The sequence below is a fragment of the Neoarius graeffei genome, chromosome 13 (genome assembly GCF_027579695.1).
Source record: "Neoarius graeffei isolate fNeoGra1 chromosome 13, fNeoGra1.pri, whole genome shotgun sequence".
Lineage (NCBI taxonomy): Eukaryota > Metazoa > Chordata > Actinopteri > Siluriformes > Ariidae > Neoarius > Neoarius graeffei.
This window is the reverse complement of record NC_083581.1, coordinates 30,187,729-30,205,727: the sequence shown is the minus strand read 5'-3', so window position 1 is coordinate 30,205,727 and position 17,999 is coordinate 30,187,729. Positions and strand designations below refer to the sequence as shown.

General features: G+C 42.1%; 1 protein-coding gene across 3 annotated transcripts in view; it reads left to right on the top strand.

The window, feature by feature from the left end:
• LOC132896561 (glucose-6-phosphate 1-dehydrogenase-like) overlaps nt 1-17,999 on the top strand; it is a 40,392-nt gene that overhangs the window by 12,169 nt on the left and 10,224 nt on the right. For all 3 annotated transcript variants that reach the window (XM_060937487.1, XM_060937486.1, XM_060937488.1), the window contains exons 3-6: nt 7,743-7,780; nt 7,877-7,985; nt 8,897-9,114; nt 10,220-10,378. In XM_060937487.1, the coding sequence (XP_060793470.1) occupies nt 7,743-7,780; nt 7,877-7,985; nt 8,897-9,114; nt 10,220-10,378 (524 nt within the window). The remainder of the gene's footprint in view (nt 1-7,742; nt 7,781-7,876; nt 7,986-8,896; nt 9,115-10,219; nt 10,379-17,999) is intronic.

Sequence of the window (17,999 nt, the reverse complement as noted above, 5' to 3'; positions counted from 1 at the left end):
CCGTATCTGTCTCGTTTTCTTCGCGGATGCACTGTCCGTTTACATTAAACCGCCGGGAAACGGGAATCCACCAGCGTCCACGTATTCAATCCAGATCGTTCTTCTTCTTTTTAGTTTATTGGCAGATTACATCTCTTTGGTGCATACCGCCACCTACTGTACAGGAGTGTGTAAAGGGACTTGGCAGACTATGGCTATTTGATCAAGTAAAAAAAAATTAAATCCTTTTCATTAGACCTGAATTATTGAGAAAAATAAATAGGGATTTCATTTTATCTCTTTGCATTCCTTCTTCTTTCAGGATATTCACTATTCCATTTTCTGCCTCTCTTTCTTTCCACTGTCGTCTGTGTTCTGAGTATCTGTAACAGTTAAATAGAACATGATCTACATCCTCTTTAACTTGGCAGTACCTGCATAACCCATTACTCTTCCCTACTATCTGCAATGTACCATTAAGACATGTGTGACCCAACCTTAGTCTACTATACACAACCTCTTCCCTTCTGTTGAGACCTGTAGCCCTTTTCCCCCAAACATTTCCCTGATTTGAGTGGTAGAACCTGGCATTGTGCTCTGCCTTCCAATCATGCCTTCCCCATTGAGATATTAATTCCTATATGTTCTTTTTCCAGCATTTTCTTGGCAATTTTGTCAGCCGTTTCATTTCCTTTAATTCCAACATGTGCTGGGACCCAACAAAATTGAACTAATATTCCAAGATTTCTAATATTTAATAGCAAATGTCTTGTCTCAATTACCAGATCCTCTCTTACTGTATTACCTGATTCAAGGCTGAGCAAAACTGCAAGTGAGTCAGAGCATATAACAGATCTAAGTGGTTTGATTTCTTCAATCCATCTCAGTGCAGTAATTATTGCAGTTAACTCTATTGTGTATATTGATAAATTACTTAATCTATATCCATAACTGGCGGCACGGTGGTGTAGTGGTTAGCGCTGTCGCCTCACAGCAAGAAGGTCTGGGTTCGAGCCCCGGGGCCAGCGAGGGCCTTTCTGTGTGGAGTTTGCATGTTCTCCCCGTGTCCGCGTGGGTTTCCTCCGGGTGCTCCGGTTTCCCCCACAGTCCAAAGACATGCAGGTTAGGTTAACTGGTGACTCTAAATTGACCGTAGGTGTGAATGTGAGTGTGAATGGTTGTCTGTGTCTATGTGTCAGCCCTGTGATGACCTGGCGACTTGTCCAGGGTGTACCCCGCCTTTCGCCCATAGTCAGCTGGGATAGGCTCCAGCTTGCCTGCGACCCTGTAGAAGGATAAAGCGGCTAGAGATGAGATGAGATATCCATAACTTTTGTTAAATTTTGGGATAAAAATCCCAATTCCACAATGACCATTTTGTATATCTTTTGACCCATCTGTAAATATCTTTACAAACCCATAATATTTAGATATAAGATGTCTTTCACAGTACATAGCTAATGCCCGTTCATTAGTTTGTTCCATTTTCTCTTTCAGCAGTTCTAGATCAACTTTTGGGACTGGCAACATCCATGGGGGAACTTTGCTCAAAACAAGTGCAGGACTAAAGCTAAAGTCTTTAATTCCATATTTCTCCCCCATGTCATGAACTTTCCACCCAAAACCCAGGACTCTTTAATTGGTATTCCCAACAGTTGTTTAGCACAGACAGAGCAGGATTATTTGTACTCCCCATAAGTCTAACCCAGTATGTTAAAGACAGTTTCTCAAATCTTAATTTAATTGGGGGTTCCTCAGCCTCGACTAACAGTGCACAGGTAGGCGTTGTTTTGATTGCTCCTAAGGCAATCCTTAGGCCTTTAAACTGAATTCTTTCAAGCTTCCTAATAGATGTTGTACATGCAGAACTATACACTATACATCCATAATCTATGGTTGATCTGATTAGTGCTTTGTATATGTTCATGAGTGAATCTAGATCGTGTCTGGTCCGGTGCTGTGTAAACATTCAGAATACGCGGATACGCTGTGCTAAGCTCTAGCTGGCGTCTCATTGGACAACGTCACTGTGACATCCACCTTCCTGATTCGCTGGCGTTGGTCATGTGACACGACTGCTGAAAAACGGCGCGGACTTCCGCCTTGTATCACCTTTCATTAAAGAGTATAAAAGTATGAAAATACTGCAAATACTGATGCAAATACTGCCCATTGTGTAGTTATGATTGTCTTTAGGCTTGCCATCCTTCCACTTGCAAGTGGTAAGTGATATGCGCTGGGATCACACACACAGCGGCTCAGTCCCGAATCGTGGCTTGTGCACTTCACTCGCGTACTGTGTGAGCTGCGCAGGGCCGGAGTGCGCACCCTCCAGAGGGCACTCGCTGTTCAGGGCGGAGTGATTTGGAGCGCAGGATGCCTGCGGAGCCGAGCGTATCCGTGTATTGGCGTTGCTGTGTGCATGCAAATCGTGTATTGGTGTTGCTGTGTGCACACTAATCGTTTTAAAAACGTTAATCTGATGATCCGCTGATACGGTCTAATGTAAACATGGGCTATGTGTCAGCCCTGTGATGATCTGGCGACTTGTCCAGGGTGTACCCCGCCTTTCGCCTGTAGTCAGCTGGGATAGGCTCCAGCTTGCCTGCGACCCTGTAGAACAGGATAAAGCGGCTAGAGATGATGTGTGTGAAAATGCATTACACACAAAGTGGTAATTAATAATTGAAACTATAACATTTTGGGGCATTTTTAAAAAAAATTAAATTAATAAACGTTCACACGAAAGAATGAGCAAATAATAACCTAAATAATTCAGTAAATGTGTTCCCTGTACCCGCTCGTTTCACTGTTACTCAAGCATAGGACTATTTCAACTGTTATCTACAATGCCAAGTGAGCAATGTTCTTCCTTATGAGAGAGAGAGAGAGAGAGAGAGAGGTTTTAATGTGTGTAGTGTACCTAAGGAAGTTGTATACACACACACACACACACACACACACACACACACACACACGCACGTGTGTATAAGCAGGTCAGTTTTACATAAAAATTGGGTACACACTAGGGTGCATCAGTTGCCCTCACTTTCATAAAATCTGATGCGTTTTTGTTTGGGTGTTCCTTTTCACCAATAAAGACATCCTGTAAAATTTTTTGACCATATTCAAAAGTCTAATGGTGGCACCATGAGGTTCATTTTTTACCAAAAAACCCCCCGCTTATTTTATGTTTTCGCGTAAGGTTCGAATCACAATGTTGGACTCCATTTATTGATTTCTTGTGAGCCAGAGATCATGTTAAGAACCTTTGCAAGGGATTGAGAAGCATTAATGTGATTCATAATACATTTGTATTGTTTAAAAGTAGTTGAACAATGATTCAGTGAACAGCTAAAACTCAAACTGTGCTTGATAATATATTTAGAATATGCACTAAAAATGTGGATCTAAGATATTTGGTATACTCTATAAGGTGCCATAATGTTTCATGAAAAGTGATCGAAATTTTGTCATAAAAGTCATAAAATAGCAGCTTTTTCCATAACTTTGAGCTCCTGGTGCCACCATTAAACTTTTGAATTTTGTCAAAATATTTCACCCAGTGTGTTTTCTTACCAAAAGGAACATAAAAACAACAATGCATCATGATCGGAGGAACTTTTCATTTTTAGGGGGCAACTGGTGCACCCTAGTACACACGAATCAAAACCTCTCTCTCACATGCACGTCCAATGTTAGTGGTGCAGGTTAGAGGTCTGCGCGGGTCGGATTTTTCAGTCCCGCCCGCGCCCGCAAAGAATTATGATTTTCAGTCCCACTCCCGCCCGCGCCTGCCATATTTGTGACCGCTCACCGAATCCAGGGACACATGTCGGCCGAAACGAATCCGAGATAGTCGCAAAAGAAGCATTTTTTTTTCAAAATTTGTGATTTTTGTTTTTTTCCATCATGTGCAAGTTGAGATCTTGAAGAATGCAATCAGTATTTCAGATAATAGATTGTTTTGTTGGAAAAGCATACATTTTTTGTTGCAAATTGTCTCGTTTTTGTCAGGACTGTAGCCTGCTGGGGGGTGTGGGTAAATTACCATATGGGCCATTCACATGATGATTTAAGTCTTTTGTTTTTTTTTTCCGCGAATCAGCTGTATGATGCGGGTTGAGCGCATGGCTACTTAACCTGCATACAGGCGTGTGATTTCACTATGGAATGAGTTACTAAACAGAGCGCAGAGGAGCTGAAACACCGCGAAGCAAACAGACACTCGGTATTTACATCGGAGATAACCATTTCTAGCAAAAAAAACCACAACCTCGTTTTCCAGATTGAATGGAATACTTGAATGATCGGATGATACACGGACCGTTCTAGGATTACATTCCATTGGAGGCATTGGTGTGTGCAAGGCGCCGTTTCTCTTTCTGATGGGGTAAGTTTATTAATCTAAGGCTGTGTGGTTATTTTTGCATGTAACGGAGAGTGTTGTGGTTTGGTTAAGCCTAGGTCACAACCGGACGTACGATTTTTTGGCCGTGTGATTTTTGGTGTTTCCCAAATCGTTGCGTTTTTTTTTTTTTTTCCACGGAGAAAGACGCGCGTTGGCCGTAAGTTTGTCTTGCAACCTGAAAAAACCGTAAGCGCCTGTAGAGTTTGTTTGACATGACAAAGAACCTCTGCGGCCGGTCTGCGGCTCGAAAATCAGCACGTCACACGCGCGCTCTCGTGCTTTTCACACGCGCGCTCTCCGTGCATTTCTTGCGTTTTTTGCGTGTAGACCGGCTGTAGGAGCACATACGGCCGGTTGTGACCGAGGCTTTACATGAAACTAGTGTTGTGTTAGTTGTGTCATCATCGTGCTATCTATCTTTCTTACGGTGTGAGTAATTTTTCAACCACAAAACGTTAAAGTATACTTTAGGACTTATTTTTGTACTTCATAATTGTGTTGGGCATACTTTGCATGGAAGGAAAATTGATGTGGTGATCTTTGTTTACATGAAAGTAGTATCGTGCTAGCTCGTAGGGGGTAGAGCTTTCCTTAACGTCATGCAGATGAGCACCATTATGTGCCCGCCCTGCACCCAGAGTAACTGAGATGGAAAACTTTGAGGGCGATTTTCTCCCTTTCCTGTTTTAAGAGGTATGCACTTTCAAAAGGCCACACATTCTTCAAATATTGTCAGATCTCCACATGGAAGGCATCATTGGAAAGCTTAGAAACTGTACTTTCTGAATCTGTCAATAACTCAAAATGCCCCCGGGCGGACATGTGTCCCTGGATTCTGTGATCTGCCACATTTTGTCCCGCTCCCGCCCGCAAATCCCGCATGATGCAGACGTTCGCGTTATTTCTCAGGAAAGTTCTTGTCTTGATACAGCGTGATGGTGCCCCGCCCCCTACTTTGAGTGGATTTGAGCATAAATATCTACAGCTCACGTTCACGTTTGTTATTATTTACCTTGTTTCTGAATTCAGCATGTAGTGTCTCTAATAATAATAATTAGTGCTGTCAAGCGATTAAAATATTTAATCACGAATCGCACATTTTTATCACATGAGAAACCATTGTAATTCTCTGATCAGCATAAAAAAGTGAATGGGCTTGCTTTGTACCAATGGTGTGGTTTTTTTTTTTTTTTAATTGCAAAGCAGAGCTAGCAAGAGAAGTGAATTGATTTACTGCTTGCGTTAGTCTACAACTCTAATCAGAGAGACAGGTTACACAGTGACGGTAGGCTTGACTCAATGCTATCCCAGAAATCCTTCCTGGACAGCCAAATTTGCATATTACAGGAAGGATTTCTGGGATAGCATTGAGTCAAGCCTACCGTCACTGTGTAACCTGTCTCTCTGATTAAAGTTGTAGACTAACGCAAGCAGTAAATCACTTCACTCATGGTTCTCTTGCTAGCTGGGTGTGAACTGCGAGTCATTAGAGTGATCAAAGGATTTCCCGTTAGGGTGATCAATGGCAAATTTAAGATGCCATTCCTCACTCAATCTGGCAATCTGACTCTCTCTGCAAATTTAGGCATCTTTAAAATGTTTTTATTAATGCCAAATAAAATATCCAGCACAAATTATATATGATAGACCTAAATTAATAATTTATAAATTTTATTTCAAACACGTTTTTAGTTAGCGGGACTGCAGCTTATCATCGCTCCCGCCCGTGCCGCATATGTGCACTCCCGCTCCCGCCCGCGCGCACATATGTGCACTTCCGGTCCCGCCCGCGCCCGCAATGAGCTTTCAAAATTTGTCCCGCGCCGCACTGCTTTGCGGCGGGTCCCGCGGGAGTGCAGGGCTCTAGTGCAGGTATTTCTCATTTGACACTAAATGAGAATCACTCGCCTAATGGAGATAATTTGGTTAAAATATGGCGATATCAACGTGACATTCCAAAATCCATACGTGATTCCATAACACATTGAAATATATTCATGACATTTTTTTTTGTATATTTATTTAATAATTAACTCTATGTACTTGCAATGTACAATAAAAATGATTTAACACTGGCGGCAGATTCAACACCAGTTTCCCCTGTTGACTGTGCGAGTCCCTCGGAGGTGCATGCGTGTTCTGTGTATTCGGCTGTGAACGAGTCGCTCTTTGTTTTGAACGAGTGGTCCGGGTCCATCATAATTTCAGAGCAAACTAAAGGACGACTGTGGCTATGATGTTCTCATCTCATTATCTGTAGCCGCTTTATCCTGTCCTACAGGGTCGCAGGCAAGCTGGAGCCTATCCCAGCTGACTACGGGTGAAAGGCGGGGTACACCCTGGACAAGTCGCCAGGTCATCACAGGGCTGACACATAGACACAGACAACCATTCACATTCACACCTACGGTCAATTTAGAGTCACCAGTTAACCTAACCTGCATGTCTTTGGACTGTGGGGGAAACCGGAGCACTCAGAGGAAACCCACACGGACACGGGGAAAACATGCAAACTCCGCACAGAAAGGCCCTCGCCGGCCATGGGGCTCGAACCCGGACCTTCTTGCTGTGAGGCGACAGCGCTAACCACTACATCACCTGGCTACGATGTTGTTCAGGAAAATCACGTGAGCTTGATGATGGATCTTAGGAGGTAATTAAAGACACTCTTGGCCTTTTGGGTAACCTACTCCTGAACTGTGAAGCTCCACTTCCTCATTTAAAGGTTTGAAACACGGAGAGTCAGTCATCCATCCATCCATTATCTGTAGCCGCTTATCCTGTTCTACAGGGTCGCAGGCAAGCTGGAGCCTATCCCAGCTGACTACGGGCGAAAGGCGGGGTACACCCTGGACAAGTCGCCAGGTCATCGCAGGACTGACACATAGACACAGACAACCATTCACACTCACATTCACACCTACGGTCAATTTAGAGTCACCAGTTAACCTAACCTGCATGTCTTTGGACTGTGGGGGGAAACCCACATGGACACGGGAAGAACATGCAAACTCCACACAGAAAGACCCTCGCTGGCTGCTGGGCTCAAACCCAGGACCTTCTTGCTGTGAGGCGACAGTGCTAACCACTACACCATCGTGCCGCCCCACAGAGAGTCATATGTTCATATTTCAGTGGTTGTTGTAAAGCAGGTTTCGTGAGGGACCGAAGATTTGAGGACTCATGTTTCATAGCCTGTTAACTTCAGTTTGAGCCACGTGAAAGTGTCACTGGGTTTAGTACAGGGAGCACTGGCTCGTCACTCTCACAGAGTAGGCGGTGTCACACATTCCACTGAAGTAGCCATGACAAACAAAATCATTTGTTTTGGTTTTTTTTTTTTTCCTTTAAGGGGGATCTTGCCAAGAAGAAGATTTACCCAACACTTTGGTGAGTGTTTGAACACTGCTAACGTGTGTGTGTGTGTGTGTGTGTGTGCGCATGCAGGCGCGCATGTTCAGTTATTCAACTAATCCTGTTTTTAAGGTGGCTCTTTAAGGATGGGCTCCTACCAGAGGAGACCTACTTTGTTGGGTTTGCACGTTCCCACCTCACCATGGATGACATCCACGCTGCCACTTTACCGTACATGAAGGTGAAGGTCGAAAAGTGTTCTTATTTAACAATTATTCACCAAAGGTGAAGCGAATATCAGGGAATGATATTGGCGATGAAGTCGAGGTCGATATTCACTGAGCCTGAGGCGGATAATTGTTTTAGTATAAATACACAGGTGATTGAAATAAATGATTTTTTTTTTTTTTTTTTAAACTTCAAAAGTGGCATGCAAATGTAATAACGGCGTGGCGCAGACTTGTCACTTGTCTACACCGAGTCACGTAAAATACTTTGTTTTGAAATTGATAAAATATATCTCGATTCCACTTGACCTTTGAATAGTTTTAGACCAAACTTCAGTGCTTTTAGGAACAGCATTTTCTTTCATCATTTGTAATTCTTCCTCACTTGCGCAGCAATCGGCGATTATCGAGAAATTCGGACTATTTCTCAATAATCAGCACGCGATTTTCTATAATCACCTGCGTATTTATACTAATAGTTATTAGCATAAACAATTATATAGCAGGTCAGCATCCTATAATAGTTTCAGCATGTTTTATAACTAAGGATAATAAAATGATGACTGCGATATGTGTGTTCCTTTTATAACTCCGAAGCTGATTGTTTTCCTATAAGAGCATGTGCTGAAGTGTAGTGGATGGGATTTTTTTTTTTCCTCCCACCTTTTATTCTCCATCAAATTGCCAAAAATGTTATTTAAACACAGATACAAAAAGACAAGACACACAGGTAGCTTGTGTCGTCCCTGAAGACTTTCCTGTTGGGAAAAACTTATCCAGTGTTAGAGAAAACTTTCATCAATGATGTATGCCTTTCTTGTTTTGGTTTTAGATTATCATTAGTCTTCAATTATGTAGAACATCTGCTATACAAGTGCCTGTGAATGATCTGTAACTATATAACGCTATTTGTTCATTGTATCAGGTTAAAGACGTGGATAACGGGCGTCTCTCAGCGTTTTTCCAAAGGAACTCTTACCTGGCCGGAAGTTATACAGAGGGAGAGTCTTTCTCACAGCTGCAGTCCCACCTGAGCTCACTGCACCATGGTACAGGTGCCAACTACATCTTTTACCTGGCACTGCCTCCCACCGTCTACCACAACGTCACCACCAACATTCGCCAGCACTGCATGAGCAACAAGTCAGTGACCACCAGCACGTCACTCACACACACCCTGTCCCTGCAGCGACACCCTGAAGAACACAAACGAAAATACCAGGGACCTGTTTAAGAGGACGCTTTAATGATAAATCATGGCTCTGTTCATCTTTGTCTCTCTGTCTCCCCCTATTGCTCTCTCTCTCTCTCTGCACCCGTGTCTATCTTTCTGCATCTCTCTCTGCTCCCTGCTCTCTGTCTGCATGTTTCTGTCCCTCCTTCTCTTCTTGTATTGCTGTTTTTCTCTGCATCTCCATTTGTTTCTCTCTCACTGTTTGTACTTCTTGCTGTCTCTCTCTCTCTGCTTCTTGCTGTCTCTCTCTCTCTCTCTCTCTCTCTCTCTCTCTCTCTCTCTCTCTCTCTCTCTCCACTTCTTGCTCTCTCTCTCTCTGCTTCTTGCTGTCTCTCTCTGCTTCTTGCTCTCTCTCTCTGCTCTGTCTGCATGTTTCTGTCCCTCCTTCTCTTCTTGTATTGCTGTTTTTCTCTGCATCTCCATTTGTTTCTCTCTCGCTGTTTGTACTTCTTGCTGTCTCTCTCTCTCTGCTTCTTGCTGTCTCTCTCTCTCTGCTTCTTGCTGTCTCTCTCTCTCTGCTTCTTGCTGTCTCTCTCTCTCTCCGCTTCTTGCTCGCGCTCTCTCTCTCTCTCTCTCTCTGCTTCTTGCTGTCTCTCTCTGCTCCCTGCTCTCTGTCTGCATGTTTCTGTCCCTCCTTCTCTTCTTGTATTGCTGTTTTTCTCTGCATCTCCATTTGTTTCTCTCTCGCTGTTTGTGCTTCTTGCTGTCTCTCTCTCTCTCTGCTTCTTGCTGTCTGTCTCTGCTTCTTGCTCTCTCTCTCTCTCTCTCTCTCTCTCTCTCTGCTTCTTGCTGTCTCTCTGCTTCTTGCTGTCTCTCTGCTTCTTGCTGTCTCTCTGCTTCTTGCTCTCTCTCTGCTTCTTGCTCTCTCTCTGCTTCTTGCTCTCTCTCTCTGCTTGCTGTTTCTCTCGCGCTCTCTCTCTGCTTCTTGCGCTCTCTCTCTGCTTCTTGCTGTGTCTCTCTGCTTCTTGCGTGCTCTCTCTCTCTCTCTCTCTCTCTCTCTCTCTCTCTCTCTAGCGGTTGGAGCAGGCTGATTGTGGAGAAACCGTTTGGTCGGGATCTGCAGAGTTCTGAGGTGTTATCCGCACACCTCTCTTCCCTCTTCACTGAGGATCAGATCTACCGCATAGACCACTATCTAGGCAAAGAGATGGTGCAGAACCTCATGGTACTCAGGTGATGCATTTCACCCCGATCTTCTTTAGGATTATCTTCATTTTAATTTTGCAAAAAGAACACGCACCAAGGTGCTTTCTCAGGATTGAGTGGCTCTGTAAGCAACTATAAAAGCTTCCAGGCTGATTGTGGATTAGATCCTGTTTGGCTTTTAAAGACAACCTGCGATCCAAACTGATCGTTTTTGATCTTATGTTGTATGCAATACATTTTGAGCAGCCTTTTCTCTGCTGTTCCACACTGCCTTTAAAAAGTCGGAGGATCTGAGGAGTGAATTGAAATAATAGCAAGAATAAGGTTTTTTTTTTTTTTTTTTTTTTTTTTTTTAAACTTTATTGCCTATATCAAACTCTACAGGCAATACAAACAGACATACACTCAATACAAATATACAAAACCTAATCCTCCCTTAAGAGGCTACAAACAGACACAAATCAAACTACAAAAAGACAAAAAACAAAATAAAACAAAACAAACAGAAAAAAAAGTCACCTTGTCATTAATTGTTATTAAATTACTCTTTGTTATACAGGGTCAAAGTAGATGCGCAATACAAAAAAAAAAATACATTACATATAAGGTTTCAGCATAATTTCAGTCCCAAAATAACTGGGGTCCATCTTCTTATGAATAGCGGTACTTTAAATTGTAATATAGCTGTCATATTTTCCATTGTACGTATCTGATCAACCTTGTGTATCCATTGAGCTTTTGTAGGTGTACATGGCTGCATCCAATTAACAGTAATCATTTTCTTAGCAGTCATTAACAAAATATGTAACATGTAGCATTGGTCCTTAGAAAGCAAATGTTCAGGTATCTTCTCCAGTAAGAAAATTAAAGGGTCCAGAGGTATGTCAACTCTGAAGACAATGTCCAGTTCTTCTTTAATGTTTTTCCAGTATGCTTGTATCACTGGGCAATCCCAGAAAATATGGGCATGATCCCCCACCATGCCACAGTTCCTCCAACAGGTGTTGGGGGTATTGCTTGTAAACTTTGACACCTTCAGAGGTGTTCTGAAGAATCTCAATTTCACTTTCCAGTCAAATTCTTTCCACATTTGACTTCCAATCCCTTTATGACTTGCTAAACATATATTTTCCCAAGACTCATCATCAATAATTGCATTAAGTTCAAGTTCCCACTCACTTTTAATATGTAAGGTATTATCTGAAGTATCTTTCAAGAGACTCTTGTATATATTTGACACTTGATGTTTTGCAGATACCTTGTGTTGAGAAATCTGTATAAAATACCTTTCAACCTCCATTGGATCTCTTTTAAGACTGTCCCAGTCTGTGTGTCTAGTGAGATAACTTCGTATCTGTAGGAATCTAAAAAAGTCATTTGTAGGCAAATCGAATTCTTCTTGTAGTTGTGAAAATGATCTAAGTGTATTGTTTTCAAACAATTGGTCAATGCTGACCAAACCATTGTCTGCCCATCTCTTAAATGCCAAGTCCGTCAAAGATGGGAGAAAGTCAAAATTTCTCAGAATGGGCATTACCCTTGACAGAGCCACCGATCCTTTTATTAATTTTTGTGTAGTGTTCCAAATCTTTAGCGTGTGTTTAACCCATATATTTTCTATTTTTATTTTCCTCTGAGCCCTTTGGCCAAGAAAAGGAAGCACAGACAATGGTACCCCTGTCAAAGAATTCTGTTCAATGGATAGCCATCCAGTTTCTTCAGCTTTGGTTGCCCATATCACTACTGCCCTTAGTTGGGCTGCCCAGTAGTACATTTTAAAGTTAGGTAATCCCAGCCCACCCCGTTTTTTGCTTGCCATCAATATTTTTAGTCGTATTCTTGGTCTTCTATTTTGCCAAATAAATTTTGAAATGCGTTTTTCAAGGCACTTAATTGTTGATTGTGGAACAGGAACTGGCAAAGATTGAAATAAAAAGAGGAGCCTAGGTAAAATATTCATCCTTACTGACTCTATTCTGCCAAACAAGGACAAAGGCAGCACATCCCATCTGCTTATATCTTGGTTGATCTCTTTAATTAATTTGTCATAATTGCAATGGAAAAGTTGTGATGGTTTCGGTGTCAGAATGACTCCTAAATATCTAAATCCTTTTTTAGATTTCCTAAATGACACTAAACTATCTAATTGTTGGGGCCAATCACCACTTATCATCATTGCTTCTGATTTGTTACTGTTTATCTTATATCCTGATACTTCACTGTATTTATTTAGACTACTTAATAGTGCAGGGATTGAAACCATGGGCTGTACTATGAATAACAATATGTCGTCAGCAAATAGAGCTAATTTGTGTTGATTCCCTCCTTCATCAGAAATACCCAATATGAGAGGGTTTGATCTTATTAGTTCTGCCAGTGGCTCTATGCTTAAAGCAAATAATGAAGGAGATAAGGAGTCTCCTTGGCGAGTGCCACGGCCCAGTGGAAAAAAGTCTGAACAATACCCGTTCACTCTTACTCTAGACTTAGGGTTTTTGTAAAATAAACAAATCCAATTAATAAATGTGTCATTGAAGCCCATATGTCGGAGAGTTTGATGTAAGAAAGTCCAGTTCACCCTATCGAAAGCCGTCTGGGCGTCTAGGCTGAGAAGCATTGAAGGGCTGGCCCTTTTAGCTGCAATAAACTGTAGATTTAGGGCTCTCCTAACATTATCAACACCATGACGATTATTGATAAACCCAGTTTGGTCAGGCTTTACCAACTTATGTATGATTCTCTGAATTCTTTTTGCTATTATTGAGGTAAGGATTTTAAAATCAACACACAGAAGGCTGATGGGACGATATGATGCACATAGGGTCGGGTCTTTGTTTTCTTTGTGTATAACGCTTATAATTGCCTCTGACCAGGACGCAGGTGATTGTCCTTCTTTTAATGCATAGTTATAAACCTTGCACAGGATGGGAGTTAGTTCACTTATAAACGTTTTATAATATTCCCCTGAAAAACCATCAGTTCCAGGAGATTTGTTATTTTTAAGCTGTGAAATATTATTTTTGATTTCTTCTTCTGTAATTGGCATTGACACCATATCAGCCTCTTCTGATGTTAGTTTCGCTAAGTTGATGGATCTAAAAAAACATTCCATCTTCTCGTTTCTTTGTGGGTCTGACTCTTCTTCATATAGTTTTCTATAGTGTGTGGCAAAAGCCTCCGTGATGTCTGTGGGCTGTGTTAGAATTTCACCATTGTCTGGGCTTTTTATTTTGTAAACTGCCCTGCTACTTTGAGCTTTCCGCAATTGAAATGCCAGTAGTCGACTTGCTTTATTTCCCATTTCGTAGTATTTTCTATTTATGAATCTTAAAGCCCCTTCCGTTTTGTAAGTTAATAGGTCATCTAATTCTTTCCTTGTCTCTTTTAGAGCATGTAAAGTTTCTTCTTTGTTAGATTGTTGATGCTCTTTTTCTAGTTGCTTTATTTTTTCTTCCAGCTGGCTCTGACCATTCAACCTCTGCTTCTTTAATCTAGAAGAAATTGCAATAATACAACCCCTCATCACAGCCTTAGCCCCCTCCCATAAAGTTATTGGAGAAATTGTGTCATCTTCATTTGCCTCAAAATAATGTTTTAATTCTTGACGGATTTCTTGTTTAATCATGTCATCATTTAACAAGGATACATTAAGGCTACGTTTACATTAGACCGTATCTGTCTCGTTTTCTTCGCGGATGCACTGTCCGTTTACATTAAACCACCTGGAAAAGCCGGGAAACGGGAATCCGCCAGCGTCCACGTATTCAATCTAGATCGTATCTGGTCCGGTGCTGTGTAAACACTGAGATACGCGAATACGCTGTGCTGAGCTCTAGCTGGCGTCCTCATTGGACAACGTCACTGTGACATCCACCTTCCTGATTCGCTGCCGTTGGTCATGTGACGCGACTGCTGAAAAACGGCGCGGACTTCCGCCTTGTATCACCTTTCATTAAAGAGTATAAAAGTATGAAAATACTGCAAATACTGATGCAAATACTGCCCATTGTGTAGTTATGATTGTCTTTAGGCTTGCCATCCTTCCACTTGCAAGTAGTAAGTGATATGCGCTGGGATCACACACACAGCGGCTCAGTCCCGAATCACGGCTTGTGCACTTCACTCGCGCGCTGTGTGAGCTGCGCAGGGCCGGAGTGCGCACCCTCCAGAGGGCACTCGCTGTTCAGGGCGGAGTGATTTGGAGCGCAGGATGCCTGCGGAGCCGAGCGTATCCGTGTATTGGTGTTGCTGTGTGCACGGCTAACGGTTTTAGTGTAAACGCGAATCGTTTTAAGAACGTTAATCTGATGATCCGCTGATTCGACGTAATGTAAACGTAGCCTAAGTCTCCAGTACTTAAAAGATTTTACTGACCCCAAATCCAGTTTTAAGGTGACTGGCGCATGATCAGATATGGTAATTGGTTCTATATTACATTCTTTAACCCTATAGAGATCTGTTCCTGATATTAGCATCATGTCTAGCCTGGAATAGCTGCCATGTACCTGTGACATAAAGGTGAAATCCTTTTCTTTGGGATGTAAACGCCGCCATACATCCACTAGGCCAAGTTCACTTGTCATTGCTTGTAGTGTAGATGTCTTTCTAGATATTATGTTGCCCCCGGCAGGCAGTCTGTCTACATGTTGGCTCATGACACAATTAAAATCTCCCCCTATTAACACCACCCCTTCCATTGTGCCTGCTAGTAAGCTAGCTATGTCTTTAAAAAAGACAGGGCTATCCTCATTCGGGGCATATAGATTAAGCAGAGTTATTTTTATGCCACTTATATCTCCCTTTACAATAATATATCTACCCTCTTTATCACTAATTGTTTCTGTATGGTTAAAATATACTGATTTATGAAAGAGGATGACAACTCCTCATTTCCTACCCCTTTCAAAAGATGAACTGAAAACATGATCCACCCATTCCCTTTTAAGTTTAAGGTGTTCCTTTTCTGACAGATGGGTTTCCTGGAGCATGGCTATAGAACAATGTAATTTTTTTAGATGGCCCAATATTTTTTTCCTTTTGATTGGATTGCCTAATCCCTTCACATTGTAAGTAATACAAATCAAACTATTCATAATTATTTTTATGCTGTTTCATACCAGTCCTTGGCTTTTAACCCCATGTAATGTCATACTTGCATCAGTAACCCAACCAGTAATATTATTTTCAAGGTGACAATAACAAATAAAACAAACACATGTAAAAACCTGAACATTAAACTTCCACATACCCAATTGGTTTGCTTTAAGTCTGTAACCAAATATGAAAAGAAAAACAGGCCTGTAAATTAAGCAAACCATATCCCGGTGTTTCCTGGGCAGAGGATGGTGACAGGTCCTCTGTGGGGTTTACACAAAGTGTCTTTGCTGCTGCCGTCCCGCACTCGGATCGGTTGCTGCTCAATGCGAGAATACTCACAGTTCAGCTGAGTTCCGTCTCGTGAAAAAGAAACGGGAGGTGTTAATAATCCTAACGTTTGGCACTTCCATAAAAATACAATCTCGGCGTTGATGACATCTCAGCTTATTCGGCAGGGGTCTCGGCATCCCTGGATAGACTCCCACCCACGGCAAACTCCGCTGTCTGACCCACGACATTCCACCCATTGAGATGCAATTCCTCCTCCATCTGCGCTCTTTCGTCGTCGACCTTGGGATATATATCGTATTCAGCCAATTTCGGAAGAGCATCCTTGAGCGTAGGGTACGTTTTATCTCCCGTTTCAGTGGTCAATTTGAGTTGCGCTGGATAAAGGCACTTGGCTTTAATGCTCTTCTTTTTCAGTTGTTTGACGACTTCTCGTACGCCTGCCCTCTTCTTTAGCAGTTCCGGAGAGTAGTCATGATCGAAAAATATTTGTCTCTCTTGAAACTTTAGCTGTTGGCTCCATGCTTGTCGGAGTATCTGCTCTTTGACGGAATAATCAAGGAATTTGACGATCAGAGATCTGGGGGGGTCATTGGGTTTCTTTGGTTTAGACGTCAATGAACGGTGTGCTCTTTCAATTTGTAAAGATACGTCTGGCATTGGGTCGAGAACCAAACGAATCAAATCCTCAACAAATTTCTTCACGTCTTGTCCCTCGCTCCCCTCTGGTACCCGGTAGATTCTCATGTTGTTGCGTCTCATTCTGTTCTGTAATTCTTCACACTTAGCCGTCAAATCCTTTTCTCGACGTAGTAGATATCGTATGGCTCTCTCATGTCGTCTCCCATCATCTTCGGTAGCACTTACACGTTCTTCTACCTCCGTAGTTCTTTTCTCCAATTTTTTCATTTCCCCTTTTAGTTCTGCCATTGATGTCTCCAACTTTTTAAGGGTTTGATTATGTCCTTCCAAATTCTCCGACCTGAGCTTTGCTAGTTCGGCTAGTATTTTGGACTCGGAGCCATCACCGCCTTTAGCCTCGTGCTGACTTGCCTTCAAAGTGTCGCTTTTCTCTTTTGAAGTCTCTGGTTTTGATGTCGTGGCTTTTGTTCTTGTCATTGCCATCGTTAATGTGTCATACAACGCCGAGTAATAACTTAAGTTAGGTTGTTTATCAATTTGTTGGACGGAGCTCCGCTTCTTTGCTGCCTACCGCATGGCGTCACCGGAAGCTCTCGCAAGAATAAGGTTAATCCAAGAACTTGTTTGATGTGCATATGGAAATCTGAAATGAATAAAAAAAACATGCCTAATTATCGAAGAACTGTATTCCAGGAGGTGTAAAAGGTGTGTATTGTTAGAAGATTTACAGTGTCTTCCAAAAGTATTTACACAACGTGCCAACCACTTTAAAGGTGAAATAAAAAAAAAAAAAATTTAAATTGTAACACAAACAATAATTAAGATGAAAAACAAATCTGGAGTGTGCATAAGTATTCACACCCTTTTGTATGAAACCCATCAATAAGAGCTGATCCAACCAATTAACTTCATAAGTCACATAATTAGTTGATTAAGATCCACTTGTGTGCAATCAGTGTCACATGATCTGTCACATGATGTCTGTATAAATCAACCTGTTCTGGAAGGACCCTGACTCTGCAACACTACTAAGCAAGCAACATGAAAACCAAGGAGTACTCTAAACAGGTCAGAGACAAAGTTGTAGAGAAGTATAGATCAGGGTTGGGTTATTAAAAAAATATCCCAAACTTTGAATATCCCAGGGAGCACCATTAAATCCATTATAGCAAAATGGAAAGAATATGGCACCAATACAAACCTAAGAGAAGGCCGCCCACCAAAACTCACAGACTGGGCAAGGAGGGCATTAATCAGAGATGCAACAAAGACACCAAAGATAACACTGAAGGAGCTGCAGAGATGTACAGCGGAGATGGGAGGATCTGTCTATAGGGCCACTTTAAGCCGTACACTCCACAGAGCGGGGCTTTATGGAAGAGTGGCCAGAAAAAAGTCATTGCTTAAGAAAACATGTTTGGAGTTTGCCCAACAGCATGTGGCAGACTCCCCAAACACATGGAAGAAGATTCTCTGATCAACTGAGACTAAAATTGATCTTTTCGGCCATCCTGGGAAATACCATGTGTGGCACAAACCCAACACCCTGAGAACACCACTCCTACAGTGAAGCATGGTGGTGGCAGCATCATGCTGTGGGGATATTTTTCATCTGCAGGGA